General features: G+C 43.7%; 1 protein-coding gene across 1 annotated transcript in view; it reads right to left on the minus strand.

The window, feature by feature from the left end:
* The window catches only part of GRIN2A (glutamate ionotropic receptor NMDA type subunit 2A), a 363,632-nt gene that overhangs the window by 103,927 nt on the left and 232,203 nt on the right, over positions 1–27,502 (minus strand). The window contains exon 5 of the mRNA XM_027043273.2: positions 5,547–5,661. Coding sequence (XP_026899074.1) covers positions 5,547–5,661 — 115 coding nt within the window. The remainder of the gene's footprint in view (positions 1–5,546; positions 5,662–27,502) is intronic.

Raw genomic sequence — 27,502 nt, forward strand, 5'->3', positions numbered from 1 at the left:
GGCTAGAACCCATGAACCATGAGATTGTGACCTGAACCGAAGTCAGATGCTTAACTGACTAAACCACCCAGGCACTCCCATGTATATGTTCATTTTAAAGCTAGTATAACCCAAAATGGTAAATACAATTATTCCCAAAGCATTGCTTTCAAGTAGTTAAGAAGAAAATGATTCCACTTGGAGAAATGCAGTCTATACTCAAGCCCAGCTACAAAGCCCCTAACTTCTTGAAAACTACCCCAACTGGCCAAGTCAAGTTCACCCTTCTCACCCCGGTGAAGGCTTGATTATGAGCTACCTGAGGAGGGGGATGGTTTCTTACTCATCCTTGGAATGGCCCCGGTGCCTGATGGAATGGTGGCCACAGAGTTGGCCCGTAGTGGGCACTGGGGTGTCAATTGCCTTGTATCTATGGCACTGTTTTCAAATATCTCTGGGAAGCCTTGGACCCACCAAGCTCCAAGGAAGAGCAAAACCACTGCAGAAAAGGAGAGGCAAGGAGCATGGAAGTCCTGACTGGCAAGAAGAAAGCCTGCTTAGCACCGAGTTCTAGGTCTGCTGAACACAGGTGGGCACTGTGCACGGCACTGGAATAATGCCCTCCAGCCATACACAAAGGCCCCGCAGAGAGCAAATGCCCCTCCAACGGCTTGTCACGATTTCCAAGACACCCTCCTTACATGCGGCTGCTCCCATGATGCCACTGGGTGACCTCAGAGACAAAAAGAAGACGCCTCTGAGCCCCAGAATAACAGCTCCCTCCTTCGGCAGCCTGTCCCCTCTGACGACCTGCTGTACTGTGTCTCCTGCTGGGGGGCAGGTTTAAGGATGACATGACTGGTATTTAGCTGCTCCACTGGCTTCCTCTTTCTTCAAGACAGAAGCACAAGGAGTTTTTTCTGAAGCACTGGATCCCCTGAGTGCCGAGAAAACAGACCAACCACAGGAAGCAGTTGTACAGTCTAAGCTCCATTCGGCTGTAATTCCCCGAGCTGCCTTTTTGAGAAATTGTTATATTTCAACAGGAATTGGAAGGAGAACACACAAAATATTAAAAGGGCACTTTCTGCGTCTGGAAACAGCACATCAAGGGCAGCTTTCTTTTATGCAATGTTATCACCTGGGCTGCAGTGGCCTCCCTGTACACAGGCTCTCTGGCAAATGAGCCGGATCCACGGGCAGCACTGAAAATTCACAGGGGTGAGCCAAGTCGGACCCAGGACAGGTGAGATCCAAGCAAGGAGATGGATTTCACAGCTCCACAAGGGATCCTCAGGTTGTGTAACTTCAAACTGTTGAAAAAGAACCCCAAAACACAACACCATAAGGCAGAAAGGCCCACGTTCCCTACCTCCTATTAAGAATAAGAAGAAGGCAATTTGCATGTTGGCTTTGCATTTGTAAGAGGAAAGAAAACCCAGAACTTGAAGGATAGATATAAGGAGTGGGTCCAGGAAAACATTACAGGTTGAAAAAAAAATAAAAAGGCATGTCCTGTGTCCCAGATGCATTGAGCCCAGCTCAATGATGGAGATGTGGGCCACAGGGTATACCAGGTGCCAGTTAACTAGAATTCAATTCTTTCCTAAAACCTCACAAAAGTACACAGACTCCCACCCCACCCTCCTCCACATGCAGACTAGAATCTAAGTTCCATGAGTACAGAAGTTGTTTTTTTGTCTGTCTTGTTCACTGATAAATTCCAAGTATCAAGAATAGTGCCTGGCACGTAGTAGGCACTAAATAAGTATTTGTGGAAGGAAGGAAGGAAGGAAGGAAGGAAGGAAGGAAGGAAGGAAGGAGGGAGGGAGGGAGGGAGGGAGGGAGGGAGGGAGGGGGGAGATTCGGTGCTTGGGTGTACCTCCTACAGGAGAAATAGAGCAGGTGTTCAATAAACAATGGCTATTGTTGATATAATTAGTATTTGTTTCCGGGGGTTAAATACAAAAACTTAGGCAACACTGGTAGTTAGTTGTGCTGGGAATCTCAATATGAAGGGTTTCAAAAATTGTTGTTAATTAAGGTACAACAACATGCAAGGAAATAAACAGATCCTGGGTAAAAGTCTGATGCACTTTGACAAATGTCAAGATAGAGAACAATGCCGTAACTTGAGAAAGCTCCCTATGCCCCTCCTCCACAAAAGCAACCACCATTCCTGTTTCTAACCCCATAGACTGGTTTTGCCTCTTATTGAACTTTACATAGATGGAATTATATAGTATATTTCTCTGTGTCTGCCTTCTTTTGTTCAACATAATGCTTGGCAATTCATCCATGTTGTAAGTATTACCAGTTCATTCCTTATTAATGAGTAGCATTCCATTTTGTGAATATACCATAATTTATTTATCCATTCTTGTTGCTGCACATTGGCATTCCTTCTGATGTTCTATTATGAAGAAATCAAGTTGCAATGAACATTCTTATACAAATATTACTTTGGGGGTATATGCTTATATTTATTTACAGTAAATACCTAGGAGTGGAATTACTAGGTTGTAAGGTTTGCATATGTTTAGTTTTGTAAGAAACTGGCAAACACTTTTCCACAGTGATTGCAATTTTGCATTGTGATCAGCCATATTTAAGAGATTCAGTTGCTCCATATCCTTGTCAACACTTGGTATTGTCAGTCTTTCATTTTAGCCATTCAGTGGGTGTGAAGTGAAATATCATTCTGGTCTTAGTTTGCATGTCTCTGATGATCGACAATGTTAAGCATGTTTTCATTTACTTACTGGCCATTTGAGTAATATCTTTTGTGAAGTGTCTAACTTAATTTCACACTTCTGTGTTGTTTTTCTTTTTTATTATTGATTCATAGGAGTTCTTTGTGTGTATATGTGTGTGTGTGTGTGTATGTGTATGTATATGAATAAAACCATAGTTAATATTCTTTTCCCAGTCTGTGGCTTGCCTTTTCATTTTCTAACCGTGTTGGTACATGAGCAAAATTTAAAAATTTTTAAATTTTGGTGGAGTCCAGTTTATTATTTTTACTATATGCTTAATGCCTTTTGCATTCTACTTTCTCAGATCACAGCAATACCCTCCTAAATTTTCTTCTGGGAACTTGACAGTTTTAACTTACATTTAAGTTGGAAATTTATGTTAAGTAATTTTTATGTATGATGTGAACTATAGGTTAAGGTATTTTTTTTCTATATGGATATCTGGTTAATCTAGCAACATTTATTAAAAGGACTTTCTTTTCCCTCACTGTCATAATTATTCATCACAAATCACTTGAATGTATGTTTATAGATCTATTTTCATCACTTTATCACTATGCAAAATGTTACTTATAGGGCTTTCATAAATAACCTTTATCAGATTGAGAAATCTCCCTCTTTACCATGAATGGGTATATTAGATTTCATCAAATGCTTTTTTGGCAGCTATTGAGAAGACCATGCAATTTATTCCTTTATTATATTAACACGGTAAGTTAGACTGATTTTTTTGAACATTAACCAGTTCATAAGATAAACATCCTTTATCCATGATATATTATTCTTTTTTAATATATTGCTGTGTTCTGATTACTACTATATTGAAACATTACATAGAGTGGTGTCATTTCTTTTTAAAATGTCTCATGGAATTCACAGTGAAGCCATCTAGGTCAGGAGTTTTTCTTGTTTTTGAAATGGGAAAGATTTTAGTTATGAGTTCAATTTCTTAGCAAGTTTAGAGCTTAGAAACTTAGGGAATTCAGACAGTCTATTTCTTTTTATGTTAGTTTTGGAAATTGGTGGGTGTTTGTTTTTTTTTTCCAAAAAAACTTTGCCCATTTTATCTACATTGTGGAATTTGTTGGCATACATTTTTCCCAATTTTTTGATCATTTTAATGTCTACAGGATCTATAATGTCTGTGTTAATATTCCCTCTTACATTTTTAGTACTGATTATTAGTATTTGTGTTTTCTATGTTTTGTGTGATCACTCTTGCTAGAAATTACGAGTTTCATTAACCTTTTCAAAGAACTAGCTTTTGGCTTTGTTGATTTTTCTCTATATTTGTATTTGACTTTGATTTTTACTCTTATATTTATTTTACTCTTATATTTATTGTTTTCTTCCTTCTACTTCATTTGGGTTCCCTTTTCCTAGCTTCTTAATGTAGAAGCTTCAATCACTGACTTTACACTTCCCTTATTTTTTCTATTTATAAGCTGTCACAGCTATAAATTTCCCCCTTAGCACATCTTCAGTTTTATTCTTCAAATTTTGACATGCTGTGTTTTTCAAGGTCATTTCATTCAAAATATTTTCTTATGTCTTTTTTTCTTTGACCTGTGGGCTATTCACAGGCCGGACCTAATTTCCAAACATCTGGTGATCCTGTAGATATACTTTTATTATTAACTTTTGTTTTAACACTGTGTGGTCAAAGAAAGCATTCTGCATTATTTCAATCCTTTTAGATATATCGAGACTTGTTTTATGCTTGAGAACACAGTCTACTTTGGTGAGTTCCCTAAGTGCACTTGAAGAAAAGTTTCTTTTGTAGCTGTGGGGTGTAGCAGGCAAAATCTTCCAAAGCTTTCTCTTCATCTTCCCTTCTAGGAATGCATCATTGATCGTCCAGAGTCAATGCATCTGTTTGCACAGAACTTTTTTCCGATGCTAGTTAATTATAGGATGGTTCCTCACCACATCCTGCATCTTCCTACCCCTAAGATCTCTCAAGCCCATCTGATGTGCAAAGTGAAAAGAAATCTCAAGCTGCTGAAGCAATTTAGAAGCCATGCCTTGCTTGTCAAAAAAGACAAGATAAAGACACAGGCTTCCTTTTGATCTCTTTTATTCTGCTCTTTATGTGATAGTATGGCCACTGACTTGGAACTTGGTGGGAGAGTGGGAAAGTGGGACAGATACTGTCATCGTTCTCATGGCGTCATCTGTAAATCCTATGACATCTCCCCTCTCTGACTCAGGACATGGCCTTGGGTAAGACGTGTGATGATTTTTTTTCCCTGCAGTGGTGTTTTTCATTTTTTAATAGTTAATATACATATTCTATAAAATGTGCTTTACAAGAAATATAATCAACCTGTGATTTGTAGAAATGACATGCTTAAGTTTCGGAAATGGGTTGATTTAAAGTAAAAGACTACAGAGATGAAAATACAGGGGTTCCTCCATATGGCAAAATGTGTAATTATGGTACATAATATGGGGTTTAGGCAGACTCGTGTGATCACTGCTCTGTAGCAAATGTGTACTATTGTACCAACATGAACCAAACTTTAGTCTTTACATTATTTATCCTAAGTCCTTCAAGGACCCTTCCTAATGAGATGTGAGAAGCTGACACACAGAACAGCACACGATCACCACAGTTTACCCAGGAAAAGCATTCCGCCTGCACCTTATGATATTTGGTCTGCCTTGTTCCAAGAAACATCTGGTCCTGGTCATGGGATGGGATCTGGAGCCGCTCAGCAGAAAACATGTGAGGAAAAGGAGTAAGCCGAGCCCCTCTGTGGCCCCTGCTTTCATCCTTCCCCTATACGCGGCATGCCGAAGGATGCTCACCTTTTCCCATTCTCTGTCCTTGTTCAGCACAATCACCACCAGCCTGGGGTGCACCTGATAGCCTTCCTCAGTGAAGGACAAGTCTTTGCCATCCCATGTCACGTTGACCATAAATCTAGAGAGAGGAAGAGAGAAAGACGTGTTTTTAGGGAAGAATTCAAGAGGTCAGATGAGCGGATGCCACCATCAACATAACACTCAGAAAGTGAAGACTTATGTGGCTATCATCATGCACGACAGGTGGCCTCTATCCAAGGAAGTATTAGTACCCACGTGGGCACTGCTAATTGGCCAGGCACTCGTTTCCATGAACCTGTAATCACTCTCAGAATCCCCAATCCTGTTTAGGCATTAGTAATTGTAATTAGCACATGGGATGGACCCTTCCATCCTGCCATGCCCATAGACTTCTGTTCAAATGATAGTACAGGAGGGTCTAAAAGCATGTTCTATTATGTTTTAATAAGCTTCCCTAAAGGAAGCTGCTTGCTCATAAACCACATGGTATACAGCTTCCAAGAAATAGTATCCCATTTGTTCATTACTCATTCTACTAATACTTATTAGGTATTTGCTACAGGCCAGGACGCAGCCACTTGGATGAAGATAAGTAAGGAAACAGATAGGATCCCTCTCCCCACGAAGCTTAGAGTCTAAAGGACAGGACAGGCATTAATTAATTACAGATCCATGACAAGTGATATAGTAGAGAGGTGAGTGTGCCATGTGGAAGTGAAACAGGGGTCAGGCAAGGCTATAAGGAGTCAGTATTAACTAGGTTAAAAAAAAAAAAGGACATAAGCATATTCCAGGCAAAGGGCAGCAGCAAGTGCAAAGGCCTAGAACTGGTACACATGAGGGATTGACTGGGAGCGAGACCAAACCAGAGACCAGTGAAACCAAAGCAGACAGAGAGACAGAAGAATGTGGTATGTGGTATGGCTGAGAAGATGAATCGGTGAGATACAGCAAGACTTTTCAGGCCATGTTAAAGACTTTTGTTTTTGTTTTAAAACAGTAGGAAGATACTGAAGGTTTTAATCAAGGAGGTGGTAAATCGGACTTTTCTTGTATAATATGACTTGAATGTTGTGTACAGAATGAGTTGGAGGGGACATAGGGGGTTGGTTACATTGTGCTTATTATCCAGGTCAGAGAGGATGTTGGCCTGGGAACTGTTGTGGCCCCAAAAGAAAGGGAGGAGAAGGAGAAATGCCAGCTGCCACAAATAGGACCAAGTGGAGAATATTTAGCAGGTGTTTAGTGATGTGGAGGTTGGGGGAGAGAGAGGCATCAAGGACAACGCCTCGCCTCACCATCCGCCTTATATAACATCCGTATGGTCAACCCTTAGCCTAGGTGTTTTCATTGCACAACATCTGTCTTCCTTATGATACCCTTATCTCTAGCACCCCTCAAAGCCACCTTGCCTGTAGGCAAGGTGGATGCAGACAGGGAGGGAGGGAGGCAGAGGTCAACTCCCATGATTCGGGTGGGAGGGTCCCCGGGATTCCACTTCTCCTTGCAGCTTAAGAAAAAGGGGAAGCTGTCAGACTTGCATGGGAACATACCACCTGGCAGATACTCAGTTAATGTAGTATGGTGGGTTGAAATATTCAGAGATCCCAGACAGACTGACAGGCTATCTCAAGGCCATGGCATTTTCTTGCTTCACATTCCCTTAACACCAAAAGCAGCTAAAGAAGTAAAATATTAAGGAGGAGAAATAGACTATGAAAAAAATTCTAAAACCAGGGACTGTCCTAACTGGTCACATGTCTGCCCCTGGGCAGCCATAGTGGATACTGTGTTGTGAGGAGGAAGAATCAGGTCTCCAAGGACAAGGTGAAGAAACTGGGGAAAAGGCAAAAAAGCAAATATTGTGTATCCATTCAATGAACTATTTGTTTTTTTTTCTAAATCGTGTTTTGATGACAAGTTAAGGGTGAAGAGAAAATGCTCACTATTTAATGTTAAACAGAAGAGAATAAAAATAGGGTTTGTCTATGCACAGAGGGATTACAGGTACCTTTTATTTGTGTGTGTGTGTGTCTTTTTGTTCTCCAAGTTTCTTGCAAATAGTGTTTGTTAAAAAACAGAAAAATAAAGCACTGCGATTCTAGAAGGAGCAAGGAGTAATCACTCTATTTGGTGTGCATGCAAGGTATCTGTGATCATTTCCTCATAGGTATTTTGTTGATTCAACAACTATTTACTGAATGTCTATTATATGTCAGACCCTATGGGGAGTCTTCTAGATACAGGAATAAAAACCGCAGTGGCTGTCCGCCCTCCCACAGGTATCTTTACCGCTCAGTGACACAGGCACATAAACAATGACAGCACGCAGAACACCACTCATGCACAAATGCACAGTGAGTGGGAGATGTAACAATGCCGAGGAAGGCCCCTCACTCAACCTAAGGGATACAGGTGGCACTTCCTGGGGAATCTAGGAGAGTAAAAGGGTTAAGAAGAGGTGGGAGAAAAGAGTTCTGAGCCAAAGAATCACCCTGAGTAAAGAAGAGTCAGCAAAGGCAGTGACACATGCTAGGGAAAGCAGGGAATAGCTTAGTAAGCTGAGGGGCAGTGGGATTTGTCTGAAGAGAATCCCTGAAGCCAGATCGTAAACGACTTTGAATACTGCCCTAAAGGGTTTGGATGTTGTTCAGAAGACCATGGAGATCCATGAAAGGTTTTAAGTAAAGCGGTCATGCAGTCGGATTTCCTGCCAAGAGAAGAAGTAAAAATGCTTCTCTGCATTGAAGGACAACTCCAACATTTTTGTTTATGTCTAAAAACCTCTCACTAACTAGGGGGACCTAAATTACTCTGTTTGTATTTTTCCAGTTTGACTTTTGCTTTTGTTCCCCATGATTAATTTTAGTTGTGGCCCATTGTAGCATTGGAGTTTATGTTTGGTGGTTGAGTATGTTGACAGATCATCACCACAAGTGTCATCCATCCGTGTATACATCCATCCGTCCATCGTCTGTCCATCCATCCATCCATCCATCCATTCATCCATCCATCAGTCCATTCATCCTTGTATCCATCCATCCATCCATCCATCCATCCATCCATCCATCATTCTGTCAATCTGCCCATCCATGCATCTATCCATCCATCCATCAATCCATTCATCTATCTGTCCATCCATCAGTCCATCCATCCTTATATCATCTGTCCATCCGTCCATCCATCCATCCATTATTCTGTAAATCTACCCATCCATGCATCTATCCATCCATCCATTTATCCATTCATCCATCCATCTGTCTGTCCATCCATCCGTCAATACACCCATCCATGCATCTATCCATCAATCCATTCATCCTTCCATCCATCCATCCTTTTATCGTCCATCTGTCCATCCATCCATCATTCTGTCAATCCACCCATCCATGAATCTATCCATCCATCCATCTGTCAGTCCATCAGTCCATCCATCCTTGTATCATCTGTCCATCCATTCATCCATCCATCCATCCATCCATCCATCCATCCATCAATCCACCCATCCATGCATCTATCCATCCTTCCATCCATGCATCTGTCAGTCCATCCATCCTTGTATCCATCCATCCACCCATCATTCTGTCAATCCACCTACCCATGCATATATCCATCCATCCATCCACCCACCCACCCACCCACTCATCCATCTGTCCGCCCATCCATCTGTCCGTCCGTCCATCCATCCATCCATCCATCCATGTATTGATCCATTCACCCACCCACGCATCCAACCTATAGACATATTTGAGTACCTACTATGTGTCATGACCTGTGCCAAGAGATGTGATAGGAAAAATGATACAAAAGTAAACAAATACATTCCTGCAATAAATAATTGGAATAAATACAGTAAGGATGAAATTAGAGATTTGTATTAAGTAGGCTGGTGAAGAGCGTAAGGAATAGAATGGCTCTGCTCTGACGGCAGAGGTGGAATCAGGAAACAAAGTGGAAACGTTTGGATTGTGTCAGGAAGGGATAATAAGGGCTGGCTAGGTGAATGGCCAGGGGAAAGGGGTGGTGATGCGCTGCATGGAGGAACTCATAAAGCCAACAGCATAGAACCATGGAACAGGATGGAACACTGTTCATGGAATTTCAATATAAACAATGCAGACAAAGACCACCAGTGAGTAGAAGCTAGTATGAAATCAGTTGCCAAGTCACTCTGTATTTGCTACCCAAAACTTAGGGTTAGGCCAGCCAATTCACTAAGGTCTTTTATTTATTATCACTGTTGTTGTTGTTGAATCAAATTAGCTACCAAGCCAGGTTTCAATTTGTCCATCCCTTTGGGATGGAAAGAGCTCAGGATGGATCTATCTAATAATGGCCCAAATGTGGATGAACTGAAAATTTCAGTCAATTATCAAGAGGTTTAAAAATATCCAGTTTGTTATCTTTTTGGAAAAGGCAGACCAGAGAGCAAATGCTTTGGCTCTGACATAGACATGAGGCTGGGGAGGGCCGCTCACAGCATTACATATCACGACTGAACACCACAGTCGCTGTTTTATCCACGGAGCTGGCGTGTACCACGGAGTATCCATATCTTCTTTTGATATGCCAGCTGAATTTACTTAAGCCTCCCTCCTCTTTGATTCCCCATCATTATTTCTTCCACCCATTCCTCTTCTCCCCTCTTGTAGTGAGATAAGATGGAATGAGCAGGGTGATTATTTCGATGTGATGGCTCTTCTTCAGGTTATATGGAAACAACTATACGGACGTTCTCACACTCCCTCATTTTCTGTGTTCCTTTAAGATTTAATATTCTGGACCAATGAGTCTGTATACTCAATGTTAATATAGGTTCTTTACTTTTTCCTTTTTTTTAATTTTATTAACAGTCTTCAATCCCTTGTGTGTGTGTGGTTGGGCGGGGGGGAACCTCTACCAAAATTTTTTGTTAAACGGTAATTTCATTATGAAGTTGGCAGGATGCAAACACCTATTACCTTCAATTCCCCCATCCAATTTCTAGGAAGGAGAATCCATATTTTCTCAGGCTTTCTTCCCATTTAAACCAGCTCCAGAGCAAAATCCTTTACCTAGGGAAATGCCATTACACACCCCATTGCTTGGTCCCCATTAACACCTGCTGGGTACTTGTATTAAACAGCAAAATCTTATCATTGTTTTGTTTATCTCTCTAAAATGGATTATAAACTTTCGGTGATCAGATAAAATATTAGAAATTCTGGCAGCTGCTAAGCTTCAAATTACATCTTCAACATTTCCATCAGGAGCAATAAATACAGGAAAGCATGCTGGCAAAATTGAGCAGGGTGGAGGCTCCAGGGGTCTCCCGAGGGTCCGCTTGTGTGTTATTATCAACGACTGATGGTAAAGCCAACTAGTTGGGGTTTTCATCGTCAGTGACATACACAACATTAAACTAGAAAACATGTAAATTACGTGACATACATACGAACAAGTTTCCTTTAGTATCTACTTAGGTGTATGAGGCTGAAGTCCAGATCATCACTTGTCTACTGCTAGCATTGTGTGCCCTATGAATGGGTGATACGAAGAGATCAGAAATAACACTGAAAACCAGAGAGGGCCATTTTTCCTGTATTATGACTGCAAAGAAACTAGGCCTGAATTTCAAGCTCTCTCTAGACCTGAACTGTTTACTGTAACAGCCACCAAGTACAGGTGGCTATTGAGCACCTGAAGTAGTCTGAATAGAGGTGAGCCCTAAGGACATAATACACAGAAGATTTGGAGAATCTGTATAAAAAAAAATCATGTAAAATATCTCACGAATAACCTTACGTTGATTTCATATCGAAATATTTTAGACAGCTTGGGTGAAATAAAACAGATTATTAAAATTAATTTCATCTGCTTCTTTTTCCTTGTTTAATGTGCTGCTAGAAAACATAAGATTCCATGAGGCTTACATTCTACCAGACAGCTGCTCTAGACTGTCTTTGGTCTTGGGGTATTTTTTAACCAATAGATGGTGAGCATCATGAAGGCCTTTAGTATGGCATTTCCAGGGCCAAACAGAGTGCCTGGTACAAAGCCGATGCTGAATAAATATGTGGACGAATTGCTATTTCTCTGCTGTGGAAAACAGAACAGGAATCCAAGCCTGGCTTTGTGTTCCCGGCTGTGTCACTTTTGGCAGTGTATTTAAAATTCTCTGAGCCTTCATTTCTTTCTTTGTAAAAAATGGATCAGGTTACACTGCACGAACTAGCCAAGACAGCTGCATGTGGTTTGAGCTAACAGTTACCTAACTCCCGGGTTTAGGGGTAGCATTAGGGATAGTGCCCTTAAAATAGTGTTCTGGGTTTACTATGCCTGGTTTATAGCTATCACCTAATAAATAGTAGCTAATATTTACAGACATTTCCTATGCATTTTTTTTTACTAGTTTTCCACCCCATCACATTTTCTAACACCCCCACTCCAAATGCAATGGTCTTTTTAAGGCCATGCTTATGGTGGCCACTCAATGCACTTACTTCCAGGGTCCCTCTGTTCTCCCGTCAAAAGCTACCCATACATAGGCTGCAGAAGCTCCTCGCACTATCGCTTAAAATGTCTCATTCCCTCTGATTTCTATTTTCTCTTTTTTGCCTGTATAGTCCTAAGTCTCCTTTAACTTCCCAAATCTGATTATTTGAAATGTTCCCTAGACATATTTATTATTCACTATTTGCCTTCAGACTCTAATTCTCTTACTGTCTCACAAATGCCACCATAACCCATTTAGTGTTTCTCAATTTTTGGTTAATTTTCCATCTGCTTTGCCATTTCCCACATTCCCCTGGGGCTTTAGTTCCCCCCACCCCCCCCCCCATCACACTCTGCCTTCAATGCCTCCTCGAACGGCTTTGGGTATCACCCTTCTCCGTCTGCCATGTAATTTACATGTTTCTGAAAACAGAGTCTCTGTTTTCTTCAACCTCCTCAAGACACTCGATTCTTGAAAACGTTTTTTGCTCTTAGCAGCATTCTCCTGGCGGCCGGAAATCCCTTCAACTCTGATGCGTGTCTGAGCGCCCCCTCATCTTCTATTAACTACTCCCTGATGGCCACCAAACTCTTCCTTCTTTACGCCCCACGCATAGCGCTTTCACCCCGCACGCCAGCCCTTCCCAGCATGCAGCGTGCCCTGCTTCTCTCCAGCAAGCCTCCAGTTGTCCTGGTGCTCAATTTCACAGGCTCATCGGTGCCCTCCCATTTCCCCTCAACAATTACCAAAAGGCACGACCTCAGGGCTACGACTTAAATGTCAGGACAGAAATGTAATCACTCCAACACACAGATTTCCATATTCTAGGCCGGCAGCATCCCAAACGGGCTCAGAAACGACACCATAAAGACCAAGAAGGAAAAAAAAAAAAAAACTACTGGGTTAAAAAAAAAAAAAGAGGTAAGTATTTAGTATATGTGCTGCCCAAGCGAGCACAGGAAGTATTTACTCTTTAAACTCAAATTCTCTTGTGGCTGATTACAAAATAATAATGTCAGTTGCCTTGGCTGAGCAATTATATATAATATATACATATACATATATGTACACATATATTTATATATTTAATGTGCATTTATTTACAGAGAGAGAATAGGCAGGGAAGAGGGGCAGAGGGAGAGGGAAAGAATCCCAAGCAGGCTCCACAGTCAGTATTGGAGCCCCACGTGGTGCTTGATCCCACAAACCATGAGATCATGACCTGAGCCGAAACCACAAGTTGGACGCTTAACCGATGGGAGCCACCCAGGCGCCCAGCAATACTATAGTTTCAAAAATTGCCACAGGAGAGGGTAAGCTCCATCAAGGCAGGGAATCTTTGTCTGGCTTCATCACCGTGCTTCTAAAACACCGACAACAGTGTGTGTTCCAGTAGAAGCTTAAAAATATTTGTGGAATAAACAAACAGACATAGGCCTCCGGCACCTTGTTTGGTCAGTGCTTATTTTCCATGCGACAGCCTCACAGAGACGAGTCTGTGAGGCAACTTCTGAGTTTGCAACCACTCGGCCAGGGCTACGAGGTCTTGCTGTTGCTTCCAAACCCAGGAAAGAATCCTACATTCTCAGAGCTTCTGTTTCCCCTTCCGTAGAAATCAGGTTGTAACAGCCACGCCACTGTGTAACTGCAGGGATGAACTTTGATGGACCATAATGAGGTCAGTGAGGGGTGTGCAATGGCAGCCAGCATCTCGGTTTCACAGAAGTATCTTTTCTCCTCCGAACATTTGAGATTAAGGGGCTTTAATCTTTTAGATGCTGGAGGACTGTTTTGGCTACTAATCCCAGTCCCTCAAGGGAGGTGATGTGCTGCCTCAGTCCCTCACCCCAGGGAAAGAGAGGCGCTGGTCTGATTGCTCGGAGCCCGTGGGACCCCTGGACCAGGCTATCATGCACAAAGGGCTGCCATCCTCCCCTTCATGCCTCTTGGACTTCCTGTCTCCATTTGGTGAGCACATCTGAGCTGACGGTGGTTCTGGGGGACATGCCCCACATGCTGCCTTTTGTAACGCAACCTCCAAGTCTAAGACTTGTAGTACGTAATCAGGGAGAAGCTTTCTCTGTGAATATGACCGTCCCCCTGCCTCCATCGCCAGACAGCAGAGCCGAACCACTTGGCCAAGGCTTACGTGGGGAGCAGGACATGTCCAGTAGGCTCTAAGAGACATGCCCTAATTGTACTTTGTCAGGAGTCGTCAGAAACTTGAGTGTCCACGAATAACGTGGTTCTCAGGATCTCACATGTGTTCTTGTTCCTTATATGAGTGGTTCTCTCAGGAACCTGATGGGGGATCTGGAAGTTTTAGAAATGCTGGATCGCATTTTATAACACCACCCACGGAGCACCAAACGTATCACCATTAACCTCTAGTGACTCTGCATCACCTAACCATTTGGAACTGGCTGGCACCGGTGCTCATGGAGCCATTTCACCTAATGAGCTTCTATTCCAAGAGACCCCACAAAACCAGGTAAGGTGGCAAGCAGTTTCCAGGAGCTCACTCGATCACCTGTGTCTATGCAGCACAGGTCTTCAGGATCTCGAACAGGCAGATGTGCATGGAAGGTGCCTCCTCAGCACCCCTGACCCCACTCCCACCAACACAATATGCAAAATGACTTGATGTGAATCAATTCAACGTGCGATTTCATCCAAGAATGTCTGGATAGCCCCATCCAGGAACATGAGCCCCAGAGGGGCAGGCCATTTGTTGCCCATTCTCTGCTGCACCCCGTTCTAGAACGGGCAATGGTTCCTGGCATAAAGGAGATGCTAATCACCCACTTACTGAGGGAAACAAAGGTCTCTTCATATTTTCTCGCCTTCTGACAATGACCCTCCTCTATCTTTCTGTCTAGTGGGTGCCCACGCGTGCTCGGTGGATCCCGAGGGATCGGATGAGGTAACCCAAAGGCACAGGAGGAAGTTCGGGGGGGAGGGGGAAGCCAGTGGGTTTCTAGGACACCCACCTCTGCTCGAATCACAAACACACTGCACTTCCTGAGAAATTATTGGAAAAAAAAATCCTACTGCTTCTATCAGTCAGTTAAACTAACAAACCAGAAAACAATTAAGAACCTGTCCCTCCGTGCCACTGCATACAAAGACCCCGATCTTCAAATCAGGAGGCCAACGATCTTGTCCCATCTCCTTGGACATGTGAGTAATAACAACCGCTTTTTTAAAAAAAGGGACAAAAACATATTTAGCAACTAATATGTGTTAAATGTTGTACCAGATACTTTCCATATGCCTGAAATTTTACCCAAACAACTAAGTGTGGATTTTCTCCTTTCATGGAGAAAGTACAGAGGCTTGGAGAATTTTACGATGGTGCCACAGGCCTCACAGGGTGTCAGACACTTCTGGTTGTTCTTCAGTCCTCTCTCCTCTCCGGCCTTAGTCATCAATACCCCCATTTTTAGCTGTGCACATAGCCTTCTATAATAAAGTATACATTTTCCAGCCTTCCCTGTAGCCAGGCATGCCCATGGCTATGTTCTGGCCAAAAGCAGGGGAGAAGGCATAATATTTATAACAGGTAACATGTATCATATAAAGGAGGGGATGAACCCTTCTTTACTCCTTCCTCCTTCCTGATGGCTGGGATACAGACATGATGGCAGGAGCACTCGCTGCCAGTTTGGACTGTGAGGTGGAAGCCACCGGCTAAGGATGATAAAGCCAGAGGCAGAGGAGGCCGGGTCCCTGACATCATGGAACATCACGATGAAGCCTTGGACAACGCTTGGATTTTGTTTACAGGAGGGACAAATTCAATGCTTCTCATGTTTAAGTGACTTTTAGGTTTTGGGCTTTCTGTTGCTTGAAAACAAAATTAATCTTGGCTGGTTTCAGTGCTATAGGGACTATGTGAACCAAAGTAGAGTCCACAGACTTTGAATTAAATGGTACCAGTTCCCAATTAGCCTCTCTGCACCTCAGTTAACCTTCTCTGAAAAAAAGTGGGCATGGTCCTACAAATTCCTCCGTTTCCTTCCTAGCTCAGCAGTACTTGATCCTCGCTCCTGGCTCCCCCTCCCAGCACACAACATACTTGGTCTTACCCCCATCTCTTACTATCTCTGTCTCTCTCTCTCTCTCTGCTCCCTCTCGCTCTCCCTCTCCCTCTCTTCCTCTCGAGGAAGAGAGAGAGAGCGAGAGGGAGAGCAAGATCCCTCTCACTCAAAGTGTCTTCCCTCCCCACTAACTTCAACCCAAACCCAATATTTTTTTTTGGCGGGGCAGGGGTGTGCACAAAGCTGAGTATCAAGTTCCATTTCTCCCATGTGGCCTTTCCTGATAATCTTTCCTTTTCTTAGCTCATTTTAATCCACACCTCACATTATAAGCCCTTAGCAATCCATAGTCCCTGACTGTTTCCTAAGAATTTCACATTCACACATTTGCTCTCAACAGAAGCAAAGATAAGGACTTGGCTTCAGTCGTTCATGTTTGTCTAGCATCATGCTATCGGGCACAGCATGCTCAACAATTATTGACTTGATTCAAAAAGCAGCACATTAATCTTCAAGCCAGGACCATGTTTCTCCCCCTTAACACCAAACCCAAGACAGGGGTGACAAGAAGCCAGGCCACATGTCTTTGTCCACACAATATTTGGTGGCTATAGCTCCTTCTCGTCCCCTCCGCCATGTTTCTTGGCCACCCTTCAAAGGCCATCTCTAATAATGCCTCCCCCACAAAGATTTCCCCGACACCTCCAAATCAGATACCACCTCTCTCAGTGATAAACACTGATTGTTCACATGGTGTGAACCTTAGAGCACCAGCCACCCCCATTATTTATGTGTAGTCCCAACCACGTGGAGGGAATTTTTTAAAGACACCTCTTTCGGAAAACCCTTGGGATGGTTAGCTTTATGTGACTGGGCTATAGGATGCCCAGATAGTGGGTAAAACACTATTTCTGGCTGCCTCAGTGAGAACGTTTCCAGGAAGAGATTAGCATTTTTGTCGGTAGAGTATGTAAAGACGATGGTTCTCACCAACGTGCGTGGGCTCATCCAATCCACTGAGGGTCTGAATGGAACAAAAAGGCAGAGGAAGGGGAATCTGCCCTCTCTCCTCGAGCCTGGAGAGTATTTTCTCATGCCTTCCTTGTTCATCTATGCTTCTGCCTGGAACCATGCCACTGACTTTCTGGGGCCTCCAATTTACAGCACATTGGGGGACCTCTTGGCTCCACAATCCTGTGAGCCAGTCCCTCGTAATAAATCTCTGACTTTCCAGCTTCTTGGTTTTGCCTCTCTGGAGGAACCCAGCTAATACAACCATCTGTTGGAAAAATAAAAGATGAGTCTTTGATGAAGGTAACATGGAGGGAGATTCCTGGCCTGATGTCATTCATGACCTACGTGACTTTACCTGCTCTGCTGGACTATAACCTTCCTGAAGACAACAAGTCATAACCCAGGACTCTGAACTCGGGAAGCACTGTAGACCCAAGAGCAGATGTAGGGTAAATGAGCTGAGGTCGAGTTTTAAATCCACCATTTATGGCACTGTCCCCATGAGCAAGCCACCCAAGTCCTCGGGGGTCCAGCTCAGTCGCATGTCAAATGGATAACACCGCTGTCTGAGGCTGCTCGGGCTACCCTAACAAACTACCACAGGCTCTGTGGCTGAAATAATGAGAATTTGTGTCTCACAGTTCTGGAGGCTGGAAGTCCACGATGGAGCCCTGGCAGATCCCACATCTGGTAAGAGCCTGCTTCCTGGTTTACAGATGGCCATCTTCTTGCCATGTCCTCACGTGGCAGCTCGAGAGAGCATGCTCTGGTCTCTCTTCCTCTTCTTAGAAGCCGTCCCATCATGAGAGCCCCATCCTCATGACCTCATGGGACTCTAATCAGCTCCCAAAGACCCCACCTCCAAATAACATCACATTGGGGTTTGGAGTTTCAACATATGAATTGTTGGAGGACACAAACATTCAGTGGACAGGAACCACCCAGCGTAGCTGAGAACTTCATGGCAGTACTCATCAGAGCTTGATGAGGGCTTATCATTAATACATTTTTCGACTGACTTCCATAACTAAATGTGAACAATTCTCCCAGTTTTCCCAGCACTAAGGGCTTTCCTGGGGCATGGAACACTCAGTATTAAACCCTCCAAAGCACATCTAACTGAAATGCTTCAAATCCATTTCTTAGCAAACACATCCACTCAAACAAATATTAGGTGAGTACCGGGTATATGCCAGCAACATGCAGGCGATCAGACGGTAAATAAAAAACTTGGGATCCTTTCTTCAAAGTCACTTAGAGTTTAGGGAGAAATACTTATTATCAGGATGTAATTACAACAATATAAATAACGGTAATATATTTGCAGCTGAAGCCCCTGCTACTGTAGGAATATTAGCAGGAAGTCCTAACCTTTCAGAATACTGCTTAGACTCCCATTATCCCATTTCTACTTGTTTGTTTTGTTTTCAGGGAAAACACCAAGTTGAGTTCTCAGGAGGAAGCACAGAGTCTCATGCTTTCTAGGACAGGGCAGGTAAAATCCATGAGTGAAATGGGTTAGGTGCAAGATTACCTATGGACAGCAGGGAAAATCCTAGCGAGAGGCATTTGAGTTCATTTAAAAATAATACTTTAAATGAAATAAGCCACATCTGCAGACCCTTCATTTGAACTTTGTTCTAATTTCAAACTTAAGAATATTCATGTTCCTGGGGCGCTTGGGTGGCTCAGTCGGTTAAACGTCCAACTTCGGCTCAGGTCATGATCTCACGGTCTGTGAGTTCGAGCCCCACGTCGGGCTCTCTGCTGACAGCTCAGAGCCTGGAGCCTGTTTCGGATTCTGTGTCTCCCTCTCTCTCTGGCCCTCCCCTGTTCATGCTCTGTCTCTGTCTCAAAAATAAATAAACATTAAAAAAAAAAAGTATATTCACGTTCCTTCCCCTAGCAAAACCCAGGCTTCCTTCTATGCTGGTACGGTTCACAGGATTGCATCCCTCCTATGGTGGCTTACTGATATGCAGTGAGTCCTCTCCTTTGACAAAGTCCCCCTTTCTATATACCTGAACACTTATTCTTCCTTTGGACACAGAAAACAGATCTGGTGGGAGAGAGGGTGTGGCTTCCCAAACTCGAGCCACCAGATTCTCCTTCTAAGGAATTTGAAACCTGATATGTGACTGGGTGCCTGGGTGGCTCAGTCCCTTAAGCACCCAACTTTGGCTCAGGTCGAGATCTCACGGCTCATGGGTTTGAGCCCTGTGTCAGGCTTTATGCAGACAGAGCCCAGGAATGGTCCCATCTGGCACAAGGTAACAGTAACTTTGCTCCATCGATGACTATGCCTCACCTTCTGACCTTTCCAAACCTGGGCTGCTCAACTTCTACTTCAAAGTCCCATTATTCCTTCTTTGTTACCTCCTTTTGTTTAAATTAAGTCGTTCAGAGTTTATTTCCCTCGCTTACCACCTGAATACTTGAAACAGTACTCACTTTGCTCCTGGCTGACGGGTATAACTTCTTACCTGGTCTCCAGATTCCCTGTATATCATCCCCCCACACTCACATCAAGTCCACCTGCCACATAAATGTTCCGAAACCTCACTTCCGATTATGTAAAATTCTGTTCAAAAGCTTAAAGTGGGTCCCTATTGTCCAGAAATAAAATCCACACTCCTTGGCCAAATTTAACTTCCAACCTTGCTTCCTAAAACTATTCCTCACATATCCTGCATTGGAGCAAACCCAAACAACTCACCATGTCCTTGTGATTTCCCACTCTCTGGCTTTTGCTCCTATACACTGGGAAAGCAGTCAGAGCTGTTGATTCTGGCTACTACTCATCTCCTTGGAGCTTCCCCTACCTGGCCAACAGGAGGATCTCAGACCAAGGTGATGGGTTTCAGGGGTGGGTATGTGACTCAGGCTCATCCCATCAGATTCCTTCTCTGGGACCAGTTGCAGGTAGAGGGGAGAAACTGTGTCTCTTAAGGAGAAATGGTCACAAAAGTATGTGAATCCCACACCTATTTCAGATAATGCTTTTCCGCATCTCATGGTGGGAAATGAACCATCTCAGGCAGAAACATAAAAGAGAGAGAGAGAGAGAGGGATCCGAAGACGTCATTTGAATCTGAATCTAGATACGCCGGATGACAAACACACCTCATCCACTGTAGGTGAATGGCCCGAGAAATCTTTGTGTTGTTATTTTTGTTTTTTGTGGGTTTTTTTTTTGGGGGGGGGGGTTTGCTAAAGTCAATGAGAGTTGGTTTTCTATCACTTAAAATCACAAAAGTCCCAACTGATACACAAAGATTTTTATCCCCTCAGTAGTCCCAGGTTCAGACCCTCTACAGGTGAGTTCACCTCTTCCCCAGAGGCTCACTGAGCTTCCAGCCTCCATTCCAGCCTCGGAACTGCCATGGCTTCCTCTGCACCCCCCCTCTCTACCCTGTGATTTGAGTTTTTCACACACACACCATGTCCTTTGCTGGAGGCTAAACTCCTGGGGAACAGAGAGACCGCGTCTGAACTATCTCCACACGCCCCGCACCCTGGGCACAGCGTCCAGCATATGGCAGGGGATCGGTGACCATTCGCTGAATGAACAGGAGCAGATTTTCATCTGGCCAGTGCTGGAGTCCTCGGCAGCGTGGAGAATGTCCCGTTGTGCTGGACGGCACCTCAGAACCATCAGGACAGAGTTAAATATGTCTTGGCCTAAATAGCAGTCTAAATGCCACCCGGTCTCGTAATGAAACTTGACAGCTCTGTGTAAATTCAGCAATAATAATGTCTCACATCCCGCCATGGATTTCTGGTGTGGAAATGTGTCCCCCAGAAGACTCCGCTTTGCAATCCCAGCCAGTGCCCTGATATCCTATCTTCGCCCAAAATTGCTAAGCCACTTCCTTTGGTGGGGAAGAAAATGATGTATTTTCCTGCCAAGGAGCAAAGAAGAAATGTTAGATCAAGGAGGATTTGGCGGCTTTTTGTGTGTGTGTAAATTATAGAAAGAATATAGCTTGTTTCTCCTTCTTGTAGAGCTCTTCTATTTGTTTTCCAAATAGTTAAGGGTTAATTTTCGAACTACAGGGAAATAATTGTGGGGAGAATAGAATGAAGGGGGGGAGAAGGACAAAGAGGAGTAAAAGGACCCAAGAAGGAAGAGAAGTTACGGAGAAGGAAAAGCCAGGGAAAGGGAGAGAAAGACAGACACGGCAGTGTAGGGGGGAAGCACGGAGAAAGGAGGAGCTATGTCTTCTAACACTCAAATAACAAAACAAAATGGAGTGTGAAGCCGAGCGGGGCCCTTCAGGAAAGCTGGAAAGTGCTATGTGGGAGGAGATCCTCGCGTCAGTGGCACGAGAGGGTGAGAGAGTGGCAGGATGGAGTGAGGCCAGAGCTGGCTGAGGACAAGCAGGAAGGGGAGCGGCAAGAGGAGGCCCCACGCTGTGGTTTGGCCCCAAGCCCTCCCTGGTGACATTGGAAAAGTAGGTCAGTTTCAGAACTGGCTGGGGGATGAATGGTCAGCCAGGAACAAGTGACAAGAAGTGAGAATGCTGAGTGAGAGGCCGACTTAGGCACGGGACCTGGGGATAAGGAGCTTCCCTAGTGAAAAAGGAAGAAGAAAATTCAACTCTAGACAATACTGTCCAACTGACGTCTCCCCAAGGATGGAAATGTCATATATCTGTGATGTCTGGGATGGTGGCCACTCGTCAGCTGTGGGTCTTGCACACTTGACATGTGAACGGTATGACTGAGGAAATGACTTTTAAATCTTACTTCATTCTAATGAATTTTGATCTAAATAGCCACAAAGGGCTAGTGGCCGCCATATTGGACAGCTTAAATCTAGAAAAAGGAGCTATGTAGATCACATTCAGGAAGGAACCAATTGCCAAGTGGAACTGAAAGGGTGTTTTCCCAAATGACATCAGTGTATATGAGATGGTACACAGACAGGTGCATTTAGATGGCGCATGGGTTACCTTTAGTTTTAGAATTAAATTTGCTTTATTTAGTGCATATTTAAAAATGGAACTAGCATTATCAAACCCATTATTTTATAGACTTCATTATCTATGAAGAAACTGTGGTGAAATTTTCTATCTCCAAAAAAGTGAATCAATGTAAATAAAAAGTACTATGTGAAAAATATTACAGAGGACTTACAGAGATGATAAAAAGTACTGAACATATTTCATATAAGTGGAATCATAGATATCATAGATATGTGGTCTTTTGTGTCCTCAAGGTTCACCCACGTAGGAGCATGTATGAGTGTTCCATTCCTTCAGGGCTAAATAATATTCCATTGCATGGGTGGATATACATTAAGCTTATCCATTCATCTATCGGCAGACATTTGGGTTGTTTACGTCATTAGGTTATTGTGAATAGTGCTGCTATAAACATTTGTGTACAAATTTTTGTTTGAATGCCTGTTTTTAATTCTTTGGGGTATATAACTTTTGGGGTAATGAAAAAGATAGCAAAACTAGGTATCTCTTGAAACGAATACCTGGAACTAGATAGCCGTGATGGTTGAACCACATTAGCAATGTACTTACCGCCAATGAATTGTACAGTTTGAAATGGTGAAAATGGAAAGTTTCATTTTATATGTATTTTCCCACACTGAAAAAAAATTTTTTTAAAGGCATGAAAGCAGTATGTAGATGGCTGAAGAGACTGAGCCAATTTGAGTTGATAGAATAGTTGTCTAAATTGGGATATGAGGTTTATCAGAGATCCAAGTTTTTTAGAGTCAACATTCTACCCAAGAGTCATTTCTACAATATCTCTGACAGAAAGGTGAGCCTGGACACCAAAAGCACAAGCAACAGAAGCAAAAATAAACAAGTGGGACCACATGAAACTAAAATGCTTCTGCACATAAAAAGGAAAAAAAAGGGGCGCCTGGGTGGCGCAGTCGGTTAAGCGTCCGACTTCAGCCAGGTCACGATCTCGCGGTCCGTGGGTTCGAGCCCCGCGTCAGGCTCTGGGCTGATGGCTCAGAGCCTGGAGCCTGTTTCCGATTCTGTGTCTCCCTCTCTCTCTGCCCCTCCCCTGTTCATGCTCTGTCTCTCTCTGTCCCAAAAATAAATAAAGAAAAAAAAAAACGTTGAAAAAAAAAAGAAAAAAAAACCCAACAAAATGAAGAGGCAGCCTACAGAATGGGAGAAAAGTCTTTGCAAGCCATATAGCAGGTAAGGGATTAATACCCAGAGCATGAGAAACTCACACAACTCAGGAGCAAAAATATTAATAATCCAACTTAAAAATGGGAAAAGAAGTGGAATTTGTTCATTTTTCTCAAGAAGGCATACAAATGGCTAACAGGCTCATGGAAAGATCCCAACAACCCTTGTCATCAGGGAAGTATGAATCCAAACCATGATGAGATGTCCCCTCACACCTGTCAGAATGGCTGCTACCAAAAAGACAAGAGGTAAGTGTTGTCAAGGATGTGGGGACAAGGGAACCCTGGCGCACGGTTGGTGGAAATGTAATTGGTACAACTATCCCACTTCTGGGGACAGATCGGAAGGAAATAGAGACTCTCAGAGAGATCCCACAGCCCCAGGTTCCCTGCAGCATTATTTACAACAGCCAAGACGTGGAAACGTCAGTGCCCATCTACAGATGAATGGATAAAGAAGATGTCACACACACACACACACACACACACACAAATATTATTGAGCCACAAGAAAGAATAAAATCCTTCCGTCTGTGACAACACAGATACGCTTTGAGGGCATCATGCTAAGTGAAGTAAGTCAGACAAATTCAAATGCCATATGATCTCACCTACACATGGAATCTAGAAAACCAAACCAACCAACCAACCCTATAAATACAGAGAACAGATCGGTAGTTAGCCGAGGCAGGGGGTAGAGGGTAAGAGGTAGCAGAATGGGTGAAGGAATCAAAGGTACAGAGTTCCAGTTATAAAGCCAGTAAGTCCTGGGGACTTACTTACGCTGTAGCATGGTGACGAGTTAACAACACCATATTTCATGTTGGGAAGTTGCTAAGAGAACCAATCTCCAAAGTTCTCACCACAAGGAGAAAAAAAAATTGTAACCATGTAACAGATTAACTAAACTGACTGTGGTGATCATTTCCCAATATATAGATAAATATCAAATCATTCCATTGTACACCTGATTCTAATATAATGGAATATGTTAATTATCCCTCAAGTAAAAATAAATACTCCTCTCCGGGGGCAGCTGTCAGTATCTAAGGAGCAGCAGGAGCTATGCTATTCGGCAAAAGTGGATGAGGGAGATTCTGAGGCAGAGAAATTAACGGGCCCACACGGTCTCCACATAAAAGGGTCTTGGGGAGCCCAGGTGGCTCAGTCAGTTAAGCATCCTACTTCGGATCATTACCTGAGCCACGGTTCATGAGTTTGAGGCCACATCGCGCTCTGTGATGTCAGCACAGAGCCTGTTCTGGATCGTCCGTCCTCCTCTCTCTGCTCTTCCCCCCCTTCCTCTCTGTCTCTCTCTCAAAAACAAACACGAAAAGAGGGGGTCTTAAGGTTATTTATCTAAACCGAGGAGCAATCTCGCTCCACATGCTGCAGAACCCCTTCCTGACAGACAGAGGTCCACCTGTTGAGATGTTCCCAGGGTCCGAGGGATATCCCCCCACTTGCGACGACAGTCCCTCTCACTGACAGCTCACAGTGTTTAGCAAAGACCTCCTGTCGCTGGGCCAGGATGATTTCCTTGGAAACTCACCCTACTGGCTCCAGTTCTCTCTTATCAGCAAAGGACACGTACTCCACTCCTGTTTACAGATGACAAACCCTTGACCCTCCGAAGACAACTCTCATGTCACCCCTCACAGGCTCTTCCGTGGGGCCCTTCAACCCTTCCTTGGACAGATGTATATTAGACATGGAGTGTTGCCTCCCGTTCGAAAAACAAACTTGTCGGTTCTTCTCCCTTTTGTCCAGACAGGCTCCGAAATTTTCAGAACATTTTCAGAACGAGATCTTATCCCAGGGACCTTTTGGTAAAGATTTATTAGGCATTCATTACAAGAAATTACACCATCTTGCATTTCTGGTCAAAGAAGTAATTGAAATGAGCTGCTTTATATTTTCACCTCTACCGAGGTGAAATTAATAAATTAATAAATGATGGAGAGTTGAGGGTCCAACATGTGCCAGGCACGGTGCTGAATGCTTAACGTGAGTTACTCCATGTTAACAGCCCCGTAGCTAAGCAGCTAATATAACCGAGAGAGTGTTCACGTGTTTTGGAAATTGGGGCTTGTATCCAGCAAAGCAGCTCTATCCTATGCTTCATTTGCACTTCACTCATAAAAACACCCTTTGGTAAGAGCTATTTGATGTACAAGGTCCCTTTTTTTTAGCTTTTGGCTTTAAACTAAGAGGTCATGTTTTGCATTCTCTGACTCAATCCTCAAAGGCTCTCAGCCTGCTTAAAATGTAGAAGGCAGATCACATTGATGAGGGCTTGAAGTTGGGGAAAACATTTTTTTCCTCCACCCCTTCTTTGGGAGGGATACTGCATTTCATCCACAAGGGTGCTTTCTACCTGTTGCTAATTTTCAAAAGAAAAAGGGAAAGAAAGGAAGAAAGAAAAAATACAAAAAGCCATTAGGTGAGGGCATTAAAATCGAGTGTGAGAAAACCGTTAGGAACAGAGAGGCTCTTGAGAAGCTGTGACTTAAAGAGAAATAGAAAATCACTCCTGGTCACAAAGATGATGCACTTCCAATATTAACATGAAATCAGAGAGTAATCCCTTCTAGTTGGAGTGGACCTCCCAAGCCATCATTAAAAAACAGCAAATCTTAGTATCTCTCTCCTTGACAGGAACACCTAGAAAGACAACAAAACTTTCAGAACTGCCAGTTTCCACCACGCTGGCGGGCGAACCCCGCAGCTGCAGTCGCAAGAAAGGCCGACCCAACCAGCCCAGCAGGGGCACCATTTGGCAAACGGACCGCCCTGCCACCATACTGCTTTCTATTTCAGACAACAACATTGTCCAACACGGTCTAATAGAGTTAACTCAACCAGCTGTGTGGCTGACAGGTCCGCACCTGTTTTCAATGTCAGATCCGGCTCCTGAACAGCACAGTCTATTCCGGGCTCTTCTCACCATGCTAAAACACAGTAGAAAATTTCCCGGGGTACACATTCAGGAGCAAGCTCAGTGCCGATGATGGGCTGTGGCACAGAATTTAGGCTTATCAGAGATGTGCAAATGGCCCCAGAGTAAAAGGAGCTGAGGCCTAAGGGGCTTTCGGACCCAAAGCGGAGGGAGCCGTCAGGAACCGAACTTGCCGTTAATGCCACGTTAGCTCCCTCACCTGGATGTGAGGGTGGCGCTCAGACCAGGCCCCGGAGATGAAAGATACCCAACTGGAAGCTAGCGTTTCGCCCCGCGAAGGCAGCTAAGCAGCACCTCGGCCAACAGCGACATTTCCCACATGCAGGGAGGTGCATATGTTTCCATTTATTTGCATCCTATTGAGTATGCAGAATTCTTAATAAGGCAGGAGGAAGCAGCAGCAGCTGACAGCAAAAACAACTCAGGAAAATAGGAATCCGCTGGTTAAGAAACACACCAAAACAGGGAAGGCTGGCACCGAGTCGCGATCCTTAATAAGAGCAGCCCCTTCCTCAGGAAGAACGGCAGGGAGCTGATCCAAGTAGAAAATACGCAGGAATAAGTTTTTCTATGATGGCAGGTTAGAGTCTGATTATTTATTGAGGCAATTTCTCCAATAACTTGTTTCTATTTCCTGTGTGGAAAGAGCATAAGAGCAACCTGTTCCTAAGACTTTGACCTCTTTTTTTTTTTTTTAATGCTGATTTATTTTTGAGAGAGGAAGACACAGTGCAAGCAGGGGAGGGGCAGAGAGAGAGGGAGACACGGAATCTGAAGCAGGTTTCAGGCTCTGAGCTGTCAGCACAGAGCCCGACATGGGGCTTGGATCCACAAAACGTGAGATCATGACCCGAGGTGAAGTCGGACGCTCAACTGACTGAGCCACCCAGGCGCCCCACTTTTTATTTTTTTTTACACCAAGAGTAAGAGAAGAAATTCACAACCAGGAATATGGTCGATGCAATGAACGGGTGGGATTCCTATAAAGCAAAGAGCAGGGCATGAATAGAAGCAACATAGGTGGTGATAACAGTACTGTTGTGTAATTAAACTGCTGAAGTCTGAACTGTCCCTGCAACGTTCCAGTTATGTCAACTGGGATAAGTTGTCCCTTTACCTCTCTGAGCCTCAACTTCCTCATCTGTTAAACGGACAGAGCAGCATCTACTTCATGGTGGTGGGATGGGGAGGGAGTTGTTTAATTAGTAGCAAGAACCTAGCACAGTATGCCAGGCACACTCAAGGCTCCCCATAAACGCCAATGGTTGTACGAGTGGGAATTCT

The sequence above is a fragment of the Acinonyx jubatus genome, chromosome E3 (genome assembly GCF_027475565.1).
Source record: "Acinonyx jubatus isolate Ajub_Pintada_27869175 chromosome E3, VMU_Ajub_asm_v1.0, whole genome shotgun sequence".
Lineage (NCBI taxonomy): Eukaryota > Metazoa > Chordata > Mammalia > Carnivora > Felidae > Acinonyx > Acinonyx jubatus.